The 17859-nt window shown below is 42.1% G+C and overlaps 1 protein-coding gene across 5 annotated transcripts in view; it reads right to left on the bottom strand.

Annotated features, from left to right (window-relative positions):
- Positions 1-17859, bottom strand: part of LOC134643570 (protein bicaudal D homolog 1-like) — a 33289-nt gene that overhangs the window by 7030 nt on the left and 8400 nt on the right. For 2 of the 5 annotated variants that reach the window (XM_063496005.1, XM_063496008.1), the window contains exons 2-8: positions 12389-12601; positions 10407-10562; positions 7489-7793; positions 7067-7241; positions 4908-5402; positions 1758-1936; positions 435-813 (exon numbers count right to left, since the gene is read on the bottom strand). In XM_063496005.1, the coding sequence (XP_063352075.1) occupies positions 435-813; positions 1758-1936; positions 4908-5402; positions 7067-7241; positions 7489-7793; positions 10407-10562; positions 12389-12601 (1902 nt within the window). Of the gene's footprint in view, positions 1-434; positions 814-1757; positions 1937-4907; positions 5403-7066; positions 7242-7488; positions 7794-10406; positions 10563-12388; positions 12602-15523; positions 15643-17859 lie in introns of all 5 variants that reach the window. The other 3 variants (XM_063496007.1, XM_063496009.1, XM_063496010.1) reach the window with 2 other exon arrangements.

Genomic DNA, 17859 nt, shown 5'->3' with positions numbered 1-17859 from the left:
CTCTCTACACACTGTTCTTGAGCTAATCTTTACACCACATGAAGTTTGGAGGTCTGCAGCGATTGACTCTGCAGAAAGTTGGAAACCACAGCCACTATGCACCTCAGCATCCGCGGAGCCCACTCTGTGATTTTATATGGCGTACCACTTTGTGACTGACTTGCTGTTGATCCCGATCGCCTCCACTTTGTTATGTACCACTAACAGTTGCCTGTGGGATATTTAATAGCAAGGACCTATTCTTTAAAATGTTTGTAGAAGCAGTCTGCATGCCTAGGTGATTGATTTTATACACCCATGTTCATAGAAGTATTTGGAACACCTGAATTCAATGATTATAGGGGTGAGAAAAGACTTTTGGCAATAAAGTCTGTGTAAGAAAGACCAGGCAGTTTGAAATATAGCAGCACATCAGGAGGTACAGACAGATCTACCTGGTCTCTGATGATGGCGCTGAGGTTGTAGATGTTCATGGGCTCCCTGCGCAGCTCACTAGCTGGCTCCATGGCTGGCGATGAAGACGATGATGATGATGAAGAGGCACTGATGCTAGGTGAGCGGGTTGGAGGTGTGCTAGGTGGCAGGCTCTGCTCAGATGGCACCTGAAGGACCTCTTTCTCCACTCTTCGGCTCCCTCCATGTAAGGGCTCTTTGGATGGAGACTCCGAGGGCGTCCACGACTCCCCTGGAGTTGAGGTTGTTGAAGCAACAGCAGCAAGCCGTCTGGCTAGGCGTGGTGTGAGAAGAACTTTGCTGTTGTCTGTACACATGGCTTTGAGACTAGAACTAAGGCCCCTGAGGCCCCTGCCTTGTCTGGAAGAATAGAACAGATAATAGAACAGAACCTTTAGTGTCATTCTGAGCACCTCTGGCAGTTTAAATCATAGGTGCTTTAAACCTGTTCTTTCTCAACTAAGACACCAAGTACAAGAAAGCAAGCAAACAGCTCAATGCTCACCAAACCCTCACTTTGCAGCTGAATAAAACAATGCTCTGTGTCTTGTCAAGTGCCCTTCCACACAAGATAAAATGCATTTAGTTAATAACTTTGCTTAGCAACCAGATCTTGAGCACTATGAAGAGTAGTGACCAAAAGCATGCAGTGCAAGAACTAGGAGGAGGATCAGGAGGGGAAGGAGAATACTGCTGTTAGAGTACTGACAGGGACTAGAGGCCAAGATCAACCTAAAGCTCGAGAAATTCCAAGGGCTGAGAGAGGAGCTCAATTCAATTTTATTTATAAAGCGCCAAATCACAACAAAAGTTGCCTCAAGGCGCTTTATATTGTAAGGTAGACCCTACAATAATACATACAAAGAAAAACCCAACAATCATATGGCCCCCTATGTGCGAGCACTTTGGCGACAGTGGGAAGGAAAAACTCCCTTTTAACAGGATGAAACCTCCAGCAGAACCAGGCTCAGGGAGGGGCGGCCATTCGCTGTGACGGGTTGGGGAGAGAGAAGGAAGACAGGATAAAGACAGAAGATGTGGAAGGTGAAGGCAACAGTGGTCCCCATGGTAACCAAGCATTCAGGTAAGTCACCTGCAAACTGGGCGAGTGTATCTGAGAGCTTTGTCCAGAAGAGCACTTTCCTCCAAACAGCAAAGATACCCTTAAGCTCCCAGGCCTCTCGTAGATGATATTATTTTTTAAAGAAGTTTTTATAGAACAGACAAGCACACCTATAATGTGAGTCATTTTATTTATTATTTGAATTTCCATGGATACTCTAAGAGCAGTAAAACAGTGACACCTGTAGTAATCCAGCATGACACGGTTGGGCGTCTCATCGTTGCACAGGCAGACATGGTGGTAGAGCTGGGCGAGCTCCTCACTCAGGGTTACCAGCTCATCCTGAGCTGCGTTCAATGCCCCTTGGCTCTCATTGGCTGCTGACTGAACAGCCTGCAATTCAAACTCCAGGCTACAAATCTGAAAAGAGAGGAGAAGGAAATGAGAAAAAATTAACATATGCACAACTGAAATTGTAGTCCCCCAAAAAACAAAAAGCAGAATATTGATTGATGTCCCAGAAGTTCAACACTAGCTGTTTCTCAGTGACTTTGCACAAAATTCTTTCTCTCTCTTGGCTCTTGGTGGAGGCGGATGCATCTTTTTTCCCCTCTCCCTCCCTTAAATTTCCCTGCTTCGCTTTTATGTCCTTGTCAAGTCTTGTCTAACTCTAACCCTCAGATAGGGTTAGATAGTTCGCAGGTGGTTTTTCTGCTCGCGCTCACTCTAAAACCTAAAGAATTATGGGTTTGATCAACTGGTCTCTTAATGAAATTGACACCCTATTCTCGATGAGAAGACTAGGCTCGGGGGAGCCCGACTGTCCTGCAGAGATGTTTGCTGCTGGATGCGCGATGGTCGGTTGCGTCTTGTGCCTGGCGATATTCTCAATGGAGGGCATTGAATGAGATCTACCTATTCAGAAGAATGATAACAGAGTTGTGGCTGATTGGAGCTGGCTCAGACCTGACTTATCAAAAAACAAAGAAAGAGGTTAGAGCTGTTTCAAACACGACAAGGCTGGCTGACATGAATGACGATGGGCAAGCTGCGAGTACTCAGACTGTGTTTATTGAATGCAATATTGATAAGATCTTTGAGAGGCTCACGGCTCTGCAATGGGAGTTGAGAGACCTGATGACCAGTGATGGACATTTAGACCAACTGCGAAACTGGAATGCAGTTGTTCGTTCGAACCCAAAAAAACCATCTCCTTCATGCGGCTACCCAAGGCCAAGACTGGCCAGACTATTCTCCCTGATAACAGTCTGTGTTTTGACTGCTCCTACCCTTCAAGGTCACCTGCGCCAGCTGGAGGACTGTTGACTTTTGCTTAACCGGGTGAAAGGACACTCTCAAGTTGAACACAGGATACACACACACACACGCAAATCTCTCATCTACATTGACACAGACACGCACTCACCCCCCTCCCCCGCTTACTCCCACCCGAAGTAGGCAGGCGGATCTGTCCAGCACTGGAAGATTGGCAGCAGGACCGGACTGCTGTCTAAATGGGTTAACACCCCCCCCCCAAGTTGCAAGTCATGTGCTTTTATGTTGTAAAATGTAAAGATTTATGTGCTTTCATTGCTGAGGTGTTTTTTTCTGTTCTCAAACTGCTGTTCCCCAGGAGCTCAGTCTGGGAGGAGTTTTTTCTCCTCTTTCCTCATGTATTGTGTATTTCCACTGTTTTTTTCATACCTCTCTAACCGGTCTTCCCAGTGTTATGTTGGTGTATTCTATGTATGGTCAGAAGGGGTGCTCATGATGGTGCTGGATCATCCGGCAGCCTTTAAAACAATTTCCCTCGGGATGAATACAGTATTATCAATCAATCAATCAAATAGACACATCAATCACCAGATAGAAACCGGTTCCTCAATATCATTTTCTTTGCTTTCTTTTTTTTCTTCCCGCCTGTCCCATTTGGTTCTTTTGCCATCAGAATTATTGTCTAAAGGCAAAGAAAGATGCCCAACGGATTTACTTTACCAAATGGACCATCCCAGCCTTGCCGTATTGGTCTATTTGATTCACCTTTGCTTTTATTGTTTATTTTATTTTCATTTGCTGAACACGGGACAGACTTGACTGGGGAAAAGAAAAGGGAGAAAGAAAGAGGGAAAGAAAAAGAGCGGGGAAGAGGGACGGTGATAAAGGGCAAAAACCAACAAAACAAACAGACAAAAAAAACATATTCCTCAATATCAGATATCACTTTATGATGTATAGCAACCAAAACATAATTTCTGACTTGACACACCCCGTTCCCTTCATCCTATTCCCCCTGGTGAGCCAAATGCTCAGCTTTGCCTGTCCATTTAAGACATTAGTTAAATTAGGGGTAGTAACTCCAGTCTCCAGTCCATGTCTTGAAGTTCTCCAGAGGCCTGCTAATGAACTAATCATTTGATTCAGGTGTGTTGACCCAGGGTGAGATCTAAAACCTGCAGGACACCGGCCCTCGAGGCCTGGAGTTTCCTACCCCTGAGTTAAACAAACCCTTCTCATTGCTATGAGCTGAAGGATAGTTGGTATATTCCAGTCTGCTCCTACCATTACCACTGAGCCTACTCTTTACCATTGATATCTGTGCTTTACCCACGTTATTGTACAAGTGCTTTTCCCCCCTTACTTAACTCCGTGTCCTCATCCTTTCCTTTCCATCTTTGTTGTTTACTTAGCTGTTCGTAACTAAATGCTGTAACGAATATGTCACCCTGTTACTCAGTATCTGAGAACTGGAATAGAGAATCATCTCTTCGCTTTCATTCAAACACACTAAATATCGGCTTCAGCTTTCATTCCCCATCTGTCCACTACCTTCATTTTCCTCCACCTATCTGTCAGCCGACTTCGTTATTCTCATTCACTATTCTTACAACTTTGCCAAATCAGTTTTCAGGTTTGCAGCCCGCTGTTTGTTGCATGACTGCAGGAGCTGGTGTCACCAGCACTCTGTGCGGCAGAATGAGTGTTTGTAGCTGACATCACCATCCTGCCTAAGCTGGTATAACCACTGTAAAAACCTATATAAATCTCTGAAGAGACAGCTGAACACTGTTTGAACTGGACACTCCTCTCAGAGAAAGACAACAGCAGCCACATTCATTGGAAAGCAATAAGTGATACTTTCACATCCACCTGTCCTCCTGCAGCCACCAACCCCAAGTCTGATAGACAGGGAGGCACAAGTTCTCTGCAGAGGGCCTCCAAACACAATCCCATAGGTTTCATTCACTCAACACACAAATTAATGAAACTGGCAAAACTAATCTTACCTTCACATCGAGGTCACAGTGTAAAGAAAGAGAATGTGAAACATTCACTCTCACAGACTCACAGGAGAGGAGAGGAAACAGACTCTCTGGCAGTATGGCTTTGTTACCTTATCCCGTCCCTCTCGGCAGTTCTTTTCCAGAGAGGCAACCTGCCTCTCCAGCTTCTGGAGCTGACTGCTTTGCCTTGGCTTCTCCTCCACTGCTCCCTCCACACACTGAGCAAGCTTCTCATGGAGCACTTTTAACTCTGCCTTGAGCTCCACCACCTCTGTCACAGCCACACGGTACTTGCATTGCAAGATCTCCAGACTGGGAGTTTGGTATGAAAATACCAGACTTTTACTCTTCTCCTCTGCAGTTTCTCCTTCCTCCTCAGCCTCATCGTCTCTATCCAGCACCAGCAGACTTTCACAGTTGAGTTGAGAGGTGGGACTGCTACAAGCCTCCTGGCTGACCCTTCGATGAAGACAGCGGAGAGCAGAGACTTTCTGGCTCAGGCGGAGGGTCTTCTCGTGCTGCTCGGTCAGGGCCCCCTGGGTGTGCTGCAGCTGAGTCTGGGACTCCTGCAGGCTCGTCATCAGTGCTGCTTTCTCACGTTCAACCTAAAGAAGACAAGTGAATGATTAAGGAAAGCCGTATGCCGCAGAAGCAGTTTATTAACTGCAGCTTCTGAGGTTACAGTGATGTCAACATAATTGTTCTGGAAAGTAAAAAGATAAGAAGAGGTGGAACCACAACCCCATTTCTAAAGAAGCTGAGAAGCTGTTTAAATGAAAATAAAAACACAACATTGAAATGGAAACCAATTCAGTGACAGTAGCACAGATATCACAATCTGACCATCTTCTGGAAAAAAATCATTTTAATATCAAATCTTAAAAGGGGAAAACCAAAGATTACGCTGCTACTGATGTGAAGATGTGAATTAGAACCCGCTCAGGAAGAAACTGCCCTGAGCCTGTACTTGCCGCCAAGACCGTGTGTACTTATGTCCTTGTTTGAAACAGCCATTCAAAAATGACACCATCATCATCTAAGCGACACCTAGAAATCTTTCCTTGTCTGCCACCAAAATGGAATTGTCCAGCACTAATTTAGACTAAAGATCATCAGCAACTGTGCAAATAAACCCAGAAGCAGCAAGCTGCAACCTGGAAGCCACTAGCTGTTGGTGGCTAAAGTGTAGGTGGGCGCTAGCTGTTAGCCTAGCCCTTATCTCACTGATATATTTTACACACATTCTTACTAACTGGGCTTCCTGGGGACAACAAGAATAATTTACTTTGAGAATCACACTTAGAGATGCACTGATTTCCAGTTTTCAGCCAGGAACAGTTATCCCAAAAGACCAATTATGAACCGGTGTGTTTCATGCACATTTTGTGCACAGCGGCGAGCCACATGCTACGCTGTTTGCATGTAAGTGAGTGAAGACATCAGTGCATAGTCATAACAGCAAAACAGGCATAATAGCCAGATGTATTTCTTCTTAAAACATTATTAGTTATTCCATCCAAAGAAAAGCAGTTTTTTTTGTTCTTTTATTCAAAGTACATGCTACATTATTCCTTAAAAGCTTATTTATAATCCTCACTGTTTTTAGTCATATTAAATAAACACTTTTTGTGCTCGATTTAATCTCCCCAGGGTCAGTAAATCTCTCCAGCATGCTCTGGGTCTGCCACTTTTCTAGCCTAGAACGCGTCACCCACGAGATGCTCAGGAGGCATCCTGGTTCTCTCTATGAGGGGAAGGAGCAGCTCTACTCTAAGCTCCACCCTAATTCAGAGGAAGCAAATTTCCACTTATATCTATGGTCTCATTTTTTTCTATCTCCTGCTTCACTCTCCCTTCACTCACGAAAATCCTTAAACTCCTGCATTTTTGTGCTTTCCCAGTCTTGAACCACGGGCTCAAACGGGGAGGTGCTGATTCTCTTCACATCTGCTTCATACTCAGCTGCAAAGCACTCCAGTGCAAGCTGGGAGCAGATGAACCCAACAGAACCATTATCTCCAAATAGCAAAGACGAGATCCTGAGACCACCAAACAGTCCACGCCTTGGCTGCTCCTAAAAAGCCTGTTCCTAAATGCCTTGAACAGAACTGGTGACGAAGCAGTCTGACTCACTGCTGGTAATGTGAAGCAGACTGGGTGTGGTTGTAGAACTCAAACCAACTAAAGATTAATTTACTTTGACATAAACTATTACATTTATTAAGCTGACTGTCTTCCTACATGTCAGGATGATATCATTGGAACTTACCGCTATCAGCTGCTGCTTGAGCTTCTGAATCTCTGTCAGGTTCATCTCAGTAAGGAGGTCTGATGTGGCGGCCCCCTCAGTTTTCAGACACTGCCTTCTGCACTCTCCGTTAGACCTGAGCGCTGAGCCCACAGCCATCACTGGTCCTGAGCCACTCTGAAGGTGACCGTTACATCTGGCAGATTAGAGCAGAAAGTGTCTTGTCACAAGCTATAGTGTCAATAACAGTAAGAAGAAAAGTTTTAAAGCAACTTCATGTAAGCAACGACCTTTGAACACAAGCAGCTGTGGCCAGTGACCAATTAGTAACTGCTGCACCCCCCCCCCCCTTACTCTCACATTTCTACAGATTACAGTCTGAATGCACTGGGTCATGGAGACAGGTCTGTGTGCCTCTCTGTGTTTGTAGGTGTGATATCCACCTTGTTGGCTCCTCTGTGTTTGGGGAGAGCAGAGTAGTTGGGGTAGCAGTGCCACTGGGCGGTGCTGAGGAGAATATTAGATTTGCACTTCCAGTGTAGGCCACATCACACATGCTGAGGTGGTGCACAAGTTCTCTTCGCAGGTGGTTCTTCTGCTCGCGCTCACTCTTCAGAGACTCCAGCGCCTCCTCCAGCTGGGCGTCTGAGATGTCCTTCAAACGCAGTGCATCCTGTAACTGGCTGTTCAGCAGCTCTGTCTCCTCCTCCAGAACTTTGATCTCATGTTTCAGGCCTTCATACTCCACCTGAACAAGAGTGGACATTCACATTCAAACGTACGAACCTTTATTTTGAGTTACTGCTACATTGTTTAGGTGATTAACCTATATTAAAATCAAAATTGCTTTGAAATGTTTGTAAACACAAGATATATTTATTCTAAACTTTATGCATATATTTTGTGCAATTGAAAACCTAAATACTTAAGCTTTACATACTTAAGCTTAGATAGACATGTTGATGCCCAGAGTGTCTTCGTTCCAAAGGAGAGAGACGAGTAGGTCCCCCATTGTAAAAACAAACAAACACATTCCTCCTGCTGCTGGTATCACTCACCACTAAAACACCTCTTGTTACAGGCCCTGGCCTTGGAAGCAGGGAGCCAGCCTTCCGTCAAGCAAATTCAAGCATGGTAACCCACACAGATGATTGGCTGTTGGAACCTGTGGTTACTTCCGGGGAAAGTCTATTGAACCAGCTAAGGAACGCCAGACCAATCAGCGACTGATTGGGCACACCTGCACCTTTAAAAAGCAAGGTGGTAACACCTCTTTGTCTGGAACAGGATGGTATCATCTAGATTTGCTCCGTTTCAATGGAAAACAAATCTGTGTTATCCCCACAAAATTACTCATCAGTATTTGAATTAAAAACAAACAAACAAAAACACCCAGATAAAACTATAACAAAATTAAAGTAACATATTTGTCCAATCCAAGGCCTTTTGCTGTGTTCTTGCTTTCCTGTCCATTCAACTGTCCTGTTATAATAAAGGCTAAAAAGCCCCAAATATTACATTCAGTTTTATATCAAAAGTCCACAAATGTTCCTCATCCAATTGAAGGTACATATACTGAACATCGCTTTAAAATATGAAACCTCTTTAAATGGAAACAATTGTAAATTTATGTTACTACGGTTTTATTAAAATGTTTAGATAAATGTAATCACACCAATCAAAAGAAGATCACAGCTGGGATATACATACAAGTAAGTAAAATTTTATTAATATAACACAATATAACAAGTCATAAAACATAAAACAGACAAAATAAACAGGCAAAAATTAAACAAAAGCAATTCTAAAAAGGTGAGTTTTGAGTTGTTTTTTTAAAAGCAACTACTGAATCCACAGTTCTTAGTGCAAAGCTCTAAAAGTCAAAACCAGGATCTTAAAATGGACTCTGAATTATGAGACAGTAACGGTGTCACATGTGAATACTTAGAGGATTTGGTCAAAAGCCTAGCTGCAGTATTTTGCACAACCTGCAGATGTTCCAGGAAACCTGTGCTTAGACACATAAACAGTGAGTTACAATAGTCCAAGTGTCAAGAAATAAATGCATGTATAGCAATCTCCAGTTCAGATACAATAGGGCTTAACCATTTAGCAACATTTCTTAAATGATAAGAGTCAAGTCAAAAAGTACATCTAAATTCCTGACAGAGGATTTAACATACACCGAAAGAGGACCAAGGGCTTTCACTATCTGAGGTAAAAATCTGTCAGGAGCACATACAAGGACTTCAGTTTTTCCCTCATTAAGCTGGAGGAAGTTGACAGCCATCCAGCGTTTAATCAAATCTAAGCAGTCGTTCAGAGGCTGGAGCTTAGATAAGACTTGGGGCTTAAAATAAATGTATAACTGAATGTCATCAGCATAACAGTGATAGGAAATGTCCTCGAAGGGGCTCAATATATGTTGGAGGGGAAGAAGACATATTAAAAACAATAAAGACGCTAAAACCGAACCTTGAGGGACACCATAAGTAAGGGAGGTAGAGGATGACCTGAAATCACAGACTGCCACAGAAAAACATCGGTGATGTAAATATGAGGAGAACCACTCCTATGCATTTAACACTGAACACGTCGAAAAACCAACCGTAGTGACTGACTGATTGAAGATTCTCCATAATACAATGCAGTGAATCCACAGACATTGGCCTGACAGTGGATGAATATTGAAATGCTGCACATGCTCAGCGTCTGACTAATCTTAATGCTTTACCTGTCAAACTGGAAGTTCCACAGGAAAGTGAAATGGATCAGAGATTATGAAGAAATCTCACCTTCACCTTTATTCTAAATCACTTTGTGTGCTTCATTTCTTTTATATCCATATCTTTGGATTGTGAGAAGATACTAGATGACAAGGAGAAAATCCACAGACACAGAAAGGCCCCGGAAGTTTTGGACCCAGGACCACCCTCCACCTGTTTGTTCTAACTTGACCACACATTGTCATCTGCATGGGCATACCTGGTATATAGCTGGGACAGGCTTCTGACTCCCCTGCACTTGTTGTTGGTTAAGTGGGTAAGAACACTGACTAATGGATGGATTCTCAGAGTTCACTCAGAAAAGAAGTACACAGAAAGACAGAGGGCTGTCAGCAGCAGCTAGGGACATAGAAGGGTAATCTTTTCTTTGAGTTAGATGAATTGTGCTTCTTTAACTTTTGGACCTCTTAGTAGATAAGTACACCTTTGATTGACAGCTGAGCCAGTAGGGAATATACATAACTGTCTGGTAACTGTAGCTAATAAGTCAAAGACAGCACTAAAGTGTAATGACCTTCAGCATCATACATACACTTTGAAACAGTTTCACAACGTTACTTGAGCACTGTCTGTACCTGACTCTGTTTAAGGGTTGACACCAGTTTCTGCAGAGAGATGTTCTCCTCCTCCAGCTCGGTGTAGTCCTGGAGAAGCCGTGACTCTCTGAATTTGTATTCTCTGATCTCCTCTCGCATTCGGGTCCGCTGTAGCTCCAACATCTCATTGCTCTGCTAAGACAGCACAAAATGAGAGCTGGAGCTGCATGCTGTTTATGACACAGTTCTCACAAAGGAAGGTAATGTAACCAGTATTAAGAGTTTGCAGGATGGAATTTTTAAAAGAGGATGGATTACAGTATATCTCCACACAAAACCATAAAAAACTGACATTAAAAAAATGGAGAATGGAGCTCATATACAGTCGTGGTCAAAAGTTTTGAGTATTTGCAATGTTGGCCCTTCTTTTTCAAGACCTCTGCAATTGGCCCTGGCAAGCTGTCAATCAGCTTCTGGGCAAAATCCTGACTGATGACAACCCATTCTTTCATAATCAACACTTGGAGTTTGTCACATTAGTGGGTTTTCGTTTGTCCGCCTGCCTCTTGAGGATTGATCACAAGTTCTCAATTGGATTAGGGTCTGGGAGTTTCCTGGCCCTGGACCCAAGATTTCAGTGCTTTGTTCCCCAATCCACTTAAGTTATCACTTTGGCCTTATGGCATGGTGCTCCGTCATGCTGGAAAAGGCGTTGTTCTTCACCAAACTGTTGGATGGTTGGAAGAAGTTGCTGTTGGGGGATGTTTTGGTCCTATTCTTTATTCATGGCTGGGTTCTTTGGCAAAATACAAAGAGAGCCCACTCCCTTGGATGAGAAGCAGCACTCCACATGAATGGTCTCAGGATGTTTTACTGTTGGCACGAGACAGAACTGATGGTAGCGCCTACCTTTACTTCTTCCAGATGCCCCAAACAATTGGAAAAGTGCTTCATCAAAGAAAATGTCTTCACCCCAGTCCTCAGCAGCCCACTCGCTGTACCTTTTGCAGAATATCAGTCTGTCCCTGATGTTTTTTTGGGGGAGAGTGGTTTCTTTGCTGCCCTTCTTGAACCCAGGGCATCTTCCAAAGGTCTTCGCCTCCCCATGCGTGCAGTTGCACTCACACCTGCCTGCTGCAATTCCTGAGCAAGCTCTGCACTGGTTGCACCCCGATCCCACAGCTGAACCATCTTTAGGAGACAGTCCTGGCCCTTGCTGGACTTTCTTGAGCGTCCTGAAGCCTTCTTCACAACAACTGAACCTCTTTCCTTGAAGTTCTTAAAGATCCGATAAATGGTTGATTTACCTGCAATCTTAGTAGCAACAACATCCTTGCCTGTGAAGCCCTTTTTATGCAGCACAATGACATGTTTTCTTGCAGGTAACCATGGTTAACAGGAAGAACAATGATTTCAAGCATCACCCTCATTTTAACGATTCCAGTCTGCTTTTCTAATTCAGTCAGCATGACATAATGATCTTCAGCCTTGTGCTCGTCAACATTTTCACCTGTGTTAACGAGAAGATTATTGAAATGATCTCAGCAGATCCTTTTATGGCTGCGATGAAATGCAATGGAGGCTTTTTTTGGGATCAAGTTCATTTTCATGGCAAAGAAGGACTTTGCAGTTCGTCTGATCGCTCTTCATAACATTCTGGAGTAATGAAATGATAGCAAATTGCCATCATAAAAACTGAAGCAGGAAACTTTCTGAAAACCAATGTTTGAGTCATTCTCAAAACTTTTGGTCATGACTGTATGTAAAGGGTTTTAAAGCTGTACTCTTTTTAAAGTCTGGTTGTACTGAAGTCTCTGAGAAAACAGCCCTTCCAGCCCCTTGGTCAATGAACTCGGTAGTCCCTTTCCTGATGAGTCTGTGATCTGTTTCAAGTCTTATTAAACATGCCATGATCATGATTTTGATGACACTTTAAAAACACTCTATCAAGTTATCCATAAGTCTAAACATCCAGAGTAAGTGTCTCTATTAAATATGGGAGCCTTATGATTGTACCGTACCTCCCTGAGCTCCTGCAGCAGGCTGCTCAGGTGCTCGCTGTCAGCCTGTGCGCTGGAGGCAGCCACTCGACTGTGATTCAGTTCCAACTGGAGCTCCAGGAGACGGCCCCTAAAGTAGGCCTCCTTGGTGGCAGACTCCTGCAACAGTGTCTCCTCATTGTTCTCCCCGTCCTCTGCGACCTTACGCTGGGTGGAGTATGCCTGGCCGAATGCCTGGAACAGGACAGGAGGGGAAAGGATTATGTCTCTTGACTTTACCTGGAGAGAAAGGTACAAAAATGAAAGTCCCTTTCACCTTGTATAAATGATGCATGAGTGATTAACTCCAAGAGGTTTTTTTTATCCTTTATTTTTATATTGTTTCATGTACTTTTAACGCAATTAGTAGAGACCAAGGTAATGCATGGCAGATAGAATAGATAAGTGCTACATGAGAACTGGTCCATTTAACTATCTATTTATTATTTACCATCCAGAGTAAGTATCTGATTAGTGGCCATATTTCTAAGATTTTTAGGCCCTAGTACAAGAACCTCTGTTTTATCTGAATTTAGAAGCAGAAAATAAAAGGTCACACAGCTCTTTTTTGTCTCTCGGACATTACTTCAGTTTGACTAATTGGTATTTGATATCTGGCTTCATGGGCAGATAAAGTTAGGTATCATCAATATATGCTATGTGTTCTAAAGGAAACTTATGTAATGTAAACAGAACTGGTCCTAGCACTGAACCCTGTGGAACTCCATAATTAACCTTAGTGTATAAAGAGGATTCTGCATTTACATGAACAAATTGGAGTCTATAAGATCAATATGATACAAACCACTGCAGCACCTGTAATACCTACGGCATGCTCTAATCGCGTTAATAAAATATTATGGTCAACAGTATCTGACGCTGAACTGAGGTCTGGCAATGGTTTAACTACTGCCGTGAGCCTTCAGCAAGTGACCTAATTTAAACATTGTATCAGACTAGGTTAACAGTTCCTCTGTATATTTTAATGTAGCCATACTTCTGTACCTTTACTGTATGAAACAAATGGCAGTGGATGGAGCAGCTATGAAGTTCACTTTTCTTCACATTCCAATTTGTTGCAAAAGTGATTTTTTTTTTTTATAATAAAATTATTCAAATCTTTGCAGCCCTAGATCAATCCATCTCTGTTAAGTGGCTACATACCACAGGCCTTCAAGATGTCATTCAGCAGATACAACACTGTCAGAACTCTTTTGCCTGCTATTAATGTCAGAAAGTGTTAGTTTAGGTTGCAGCTACTATACCTTATTTTATTTGATACAACTGTACTTGATCATTTATTTATTTTTTGCATTTCAGAAAATGTTTTCTTTTAAAAAAAGCATGTAAGTATTATATGAGATACTTTTGGCAGATGTATGCATAGCAATTATTAAAACATTGCAATTTCTAAAATGGAAACTAATGAGAAGTTCAATTTGAAATACTTGAGTTTTTCTCTTTTGAATATTTATTATTACTCATTAATAAGGCAAACGTATTTCTTATCTGAATGCTTGATTAATCAGTGGAATTCTCTATTACTAAAATAACTGATAGCTACAGCTCTAGATTGATGATATTTAAGATTGAAGCATTAATTAATGGTAGGACTTTGATGAGCAGTCTTGTGGGAATGGGGTCTAAAAGACGCATGATGCTTAAAGAAAGTAATCGCTGAAATTTACTCAGAAAGTTTAACTGGAGAAAAAAAAGAGTCTAAATATGAACGGTATTGAAAGTAGCTGTACATGATGTTATGAGTACCTTTTTTGTAATGGTTAAAAATGTATCTGTGAAGAAGTTCATGTCAGTCAGTCATTACTATATCAGTTTAAAAGAATGCTTGGATCCACAGAGCTGACCTTTTGTCAGCCTAGCTACAGTGCTGAAGAGAAACATGATTTTCTGGCACAAGGGCAAGGGTGCTTTACAGGAGGTTGTCAAAAGGGAACACAAAACACGATTAGGTGAAACAGCGATGTTCATCTCTGTATTCAGGGTGGTGGGCTAACATGGCAGCTTCCATACACAGGTGACCATTCCTATGTATTCTTAATGGATTAATTATAAGTTTATGAGAATGCTTCAATTTGTTGGCAGACATAATTACACCATAATTAATATATATATATATATATATATATGTATGTGTATATATATATATATATATATATATATATATATATATATATATATATATATATATATATATATATATATATATATATATATATATATATATATATATATATACACACACACACACACACACACACACATACATATATTTATGAGTACAGTGTTATTTTTTTCAGATGCTGCTCAGACTGCTGCCCCTATGACCTGAACCCAGAAAAGTTGCTGAAAATGGAAACTGAAAAACCTATATTTCAATTCAGTTCTCTATGAGTGTCCCTCATGTCTTCAGATATGTCAGCATATTAATACAGCTGCTTTGAAGATTTTCCCATAATGCTGTCACTGTAGAACGTCACAGTGGAATTATGGTGTAGCAACTGTTAGTGGGGATTGATAACATGCTGGAAAAGCAATATGAAGAAGCAATGAGCAAGAACAGTTTGTCAACTGCTGGAGAAATTATCTGTCAAAGATCTGAACATGCTCCTTATAGAGATGTTTTGTGGTTACTGTGCTCTTCAAAGCTATAGTGTCAATGATACTCTGAGTAAATACAAAAAGCAGTTTTAAAATTATGTTTCCACTTATTAGGGGTAAAAAAAAAATACATAAACCTGTTAGGATCTGATTGAGCGTCTGGTATTATTCCTCTGATTGCTGATGTTTGCCTGGGTCCGTCCTCAGGGCAGAATCCCGGTTCCTGCACTGTCTCTGCTTACCTGACATCCATTGGTGGTGGTCAGCGAGGCTGTATTTAAAGACCTGCGCTGCCATCTTCACCAGTCCATCAGCTACCTTGTGTTGGTAACATGCCTCATTGCTCCTTGTGTTCCCTGCTCATGCTTTGTACTGTCTACAGTTTTCCTTGTCTAGTCATTGCTTTGCTCACTTGCAGTGAATTCCCTGAACTCCGGTCTTATTGGCAAGATTCTCCGAACCTCTCTACAGACTCACCTTTGGAATCTAAATACTTACCGCCTTCACCTGTCTCCCCCTGTCCGCCATTTTCTCTGGATCATCTGGAACCGCATTTTTTCGACTCACCTGTTGGACGCTCACTCGGCTGCCTCCCCCCTAAGCTTTATGACCTCCACCTGCAAGTAAGCCAACAAGTGCACTATTCCTCTGGGCTAGTTCTCACTCATCATCCACAAATCTAACTCCATTCTCCATCTGTTAGAGTGCCTTGCATGAGTCATTCTCCAAATTGTGCTCACGTCCCTTCCTACGCACCCATGCTTTGCATTTGTTTCTCTTGTGTTTACAATAAAACTTGGAAAATGGATTGCTGTTGTCTGTTTGGTGTCGAACTGGCCCCTGTGCCCCTTTGACAAACCTGCCTGGCCCTGTGTGAAAAAGCAATTGCTCCCCCTATTATATCATGAATTAACTGTCATTAACTACATATTTGAAGGCTAAGATAATTTTCATTAGGCAGAATGGCATAACTGATGGAACCCTGAATTCTGCTCTCTACTAAAACATCCTGAAGGAGAATTTCCAACCATCAGTGTGTACCCTGGAGCCCAATAAAGTCACTGTGTCCCCTTAGCTGAATTGTATTGATAGAATTCAACTACAAGTTATACTAATTCATTTAGATGGGTGATGGAAAACCTTAAATCACTTAAATATCCATATGTGAAATCTTTCATCCTTGATGTCGTGTTAACATACTACTGAATGGTCCAGCAGAGCAAAATGCCAAATCTTCTGCTGTTATCCGGTCTTTAAGTCTGGGCCCAAACTCTGCTGCAGGTCCATAAGTCAAGCGATCACTGTGGCATCACTGAGAGTTAAAAAACTATCTAAATTCTTTCATCTGTAATAAAATGATCAGTGTGGCTGTTCTACCAGGTGTAACAATTAAGTTTAACATCCATGAAAACGGAATTTATGACATTTAACTGAGTTAGAAGTTAGCAGGGAGTTAGTTTGCTAGCTTCTATCTAAATACAATGTAGCATGTCCTGACTGAGGGATTTCGGAAACAAATTAAGACGTACAGCTCGGCTATCACTTCCGACATAATTGAAGACAGAAAACTAAACAACAGTGACCTTTGTAGGGTTACTGAAGTTTGGCTACCTGGTATATAACGATGTGCTACGTGATCGCTAGCGACACAGCTATGTTAGCATAATAAACACAGTGAAGCTGGAGGATGAACGCTAACTTTTTTCCACTTGATAAAAGTTAACGTGAGGATTCTTGGTGGTCAGGGACAAATGCAATCGCATGGCAGGATGCTGTAAAAGGACCAAACTTCAGTCAGGAGAACAACTGAGATAATCAATCCACAATACGAGGTTATTCATTAATATACTGATGCATGGGCTGGGCTGTAGTTACATGAGCTTTAAAATGAATAGCAGTAAGAAAAACCGAGAGAGGCTGACAATGATCACTGACTGTTTTTAGGGGCTTTTTGAGATTAAATAGAACAAGATACAAAGCATTAAAACATGTTAAAAACACAACAGCCTTATTGAATGCTGTGTTGGGCCCGGAAGCAGGATTCGTCACGTCATCACTTAAAGACCGGATAGAGAGCTTAGTGATAGATTTTTTTTTATTAAGTCCTGATATATAAAACCTTAAAGTGAACGAGGGCTTACTTTCTTCTTCACATGACTCTACCTCACCTTCTTTGCCTCCATCATAATTAATTTGACTTCAGAATGCAAAAATAAGTCGTTTTTAAGCATTTGCTGTGACCAAACCTCTAGAGGTTGCTTAACAAGATAACATCATTATGTGTTACAGTAAGCTGTCACCAGGTTGGACTCATCATAGGCCCGTACTTAATGAATAATTCATCACATCCTCTCCATTTTTGTGCATGTGCTTTGAAACCCTGTCTAGGCATGCATCATTTAGACCTCCAGGCTGTTTTTAAGAGCAACTCAGTTTTGGTTGTCCCTTCCACAACTGACAGAGATCAGAAATAGAGGCCAAAAACAAGTCACCGCAGCGTCTCAATCTATCATTGAAATGAATCATATCTCAGCAAATTTCAAGCAAAGCTCCTCCTGGTTGAGAATTACTTTCTACTAACTGATTTTTGCTAGCATAAAGGCTTCTCTTCCAAAGCGCCTGCAGAGGGAAAGGATCCATCCCACAACATTAGGTGAGTAAGGATGGCAGTGTCTGATGACTATAAAGGGAGGGGTGCCATTGGCTGCATGACATCACAGAGGATAACTGCACTCGGTCCCCTTCTGTTTTTAGCCTCATCAGCTACACTGATGGACTCACTGCATTTTTCCCCTCTGCTTCACTTGTCACATATCCCATTCACTCAGGCTGAC

Source organism: Pelmatolapia mariae, linkage group LG15 (assembly GCF_036321145.2).
Source record: "Pelmatolapia mariae isolate MD_Pm_ZW linkage group LG15, Pm_UMD_F_2, whole genome shotgun sequence".
Classification (NCBI taxonomy): domain Eukaryota; kingdom Metazoa; phylum Chordata; class Actinopteri; order Cichliformes; family Cichlidae; genus Pelmatolapia; species Pelmatolapia mariae.
This window is presented reverse-complemented; position numbering and strand designations above follow the sequence as displayed.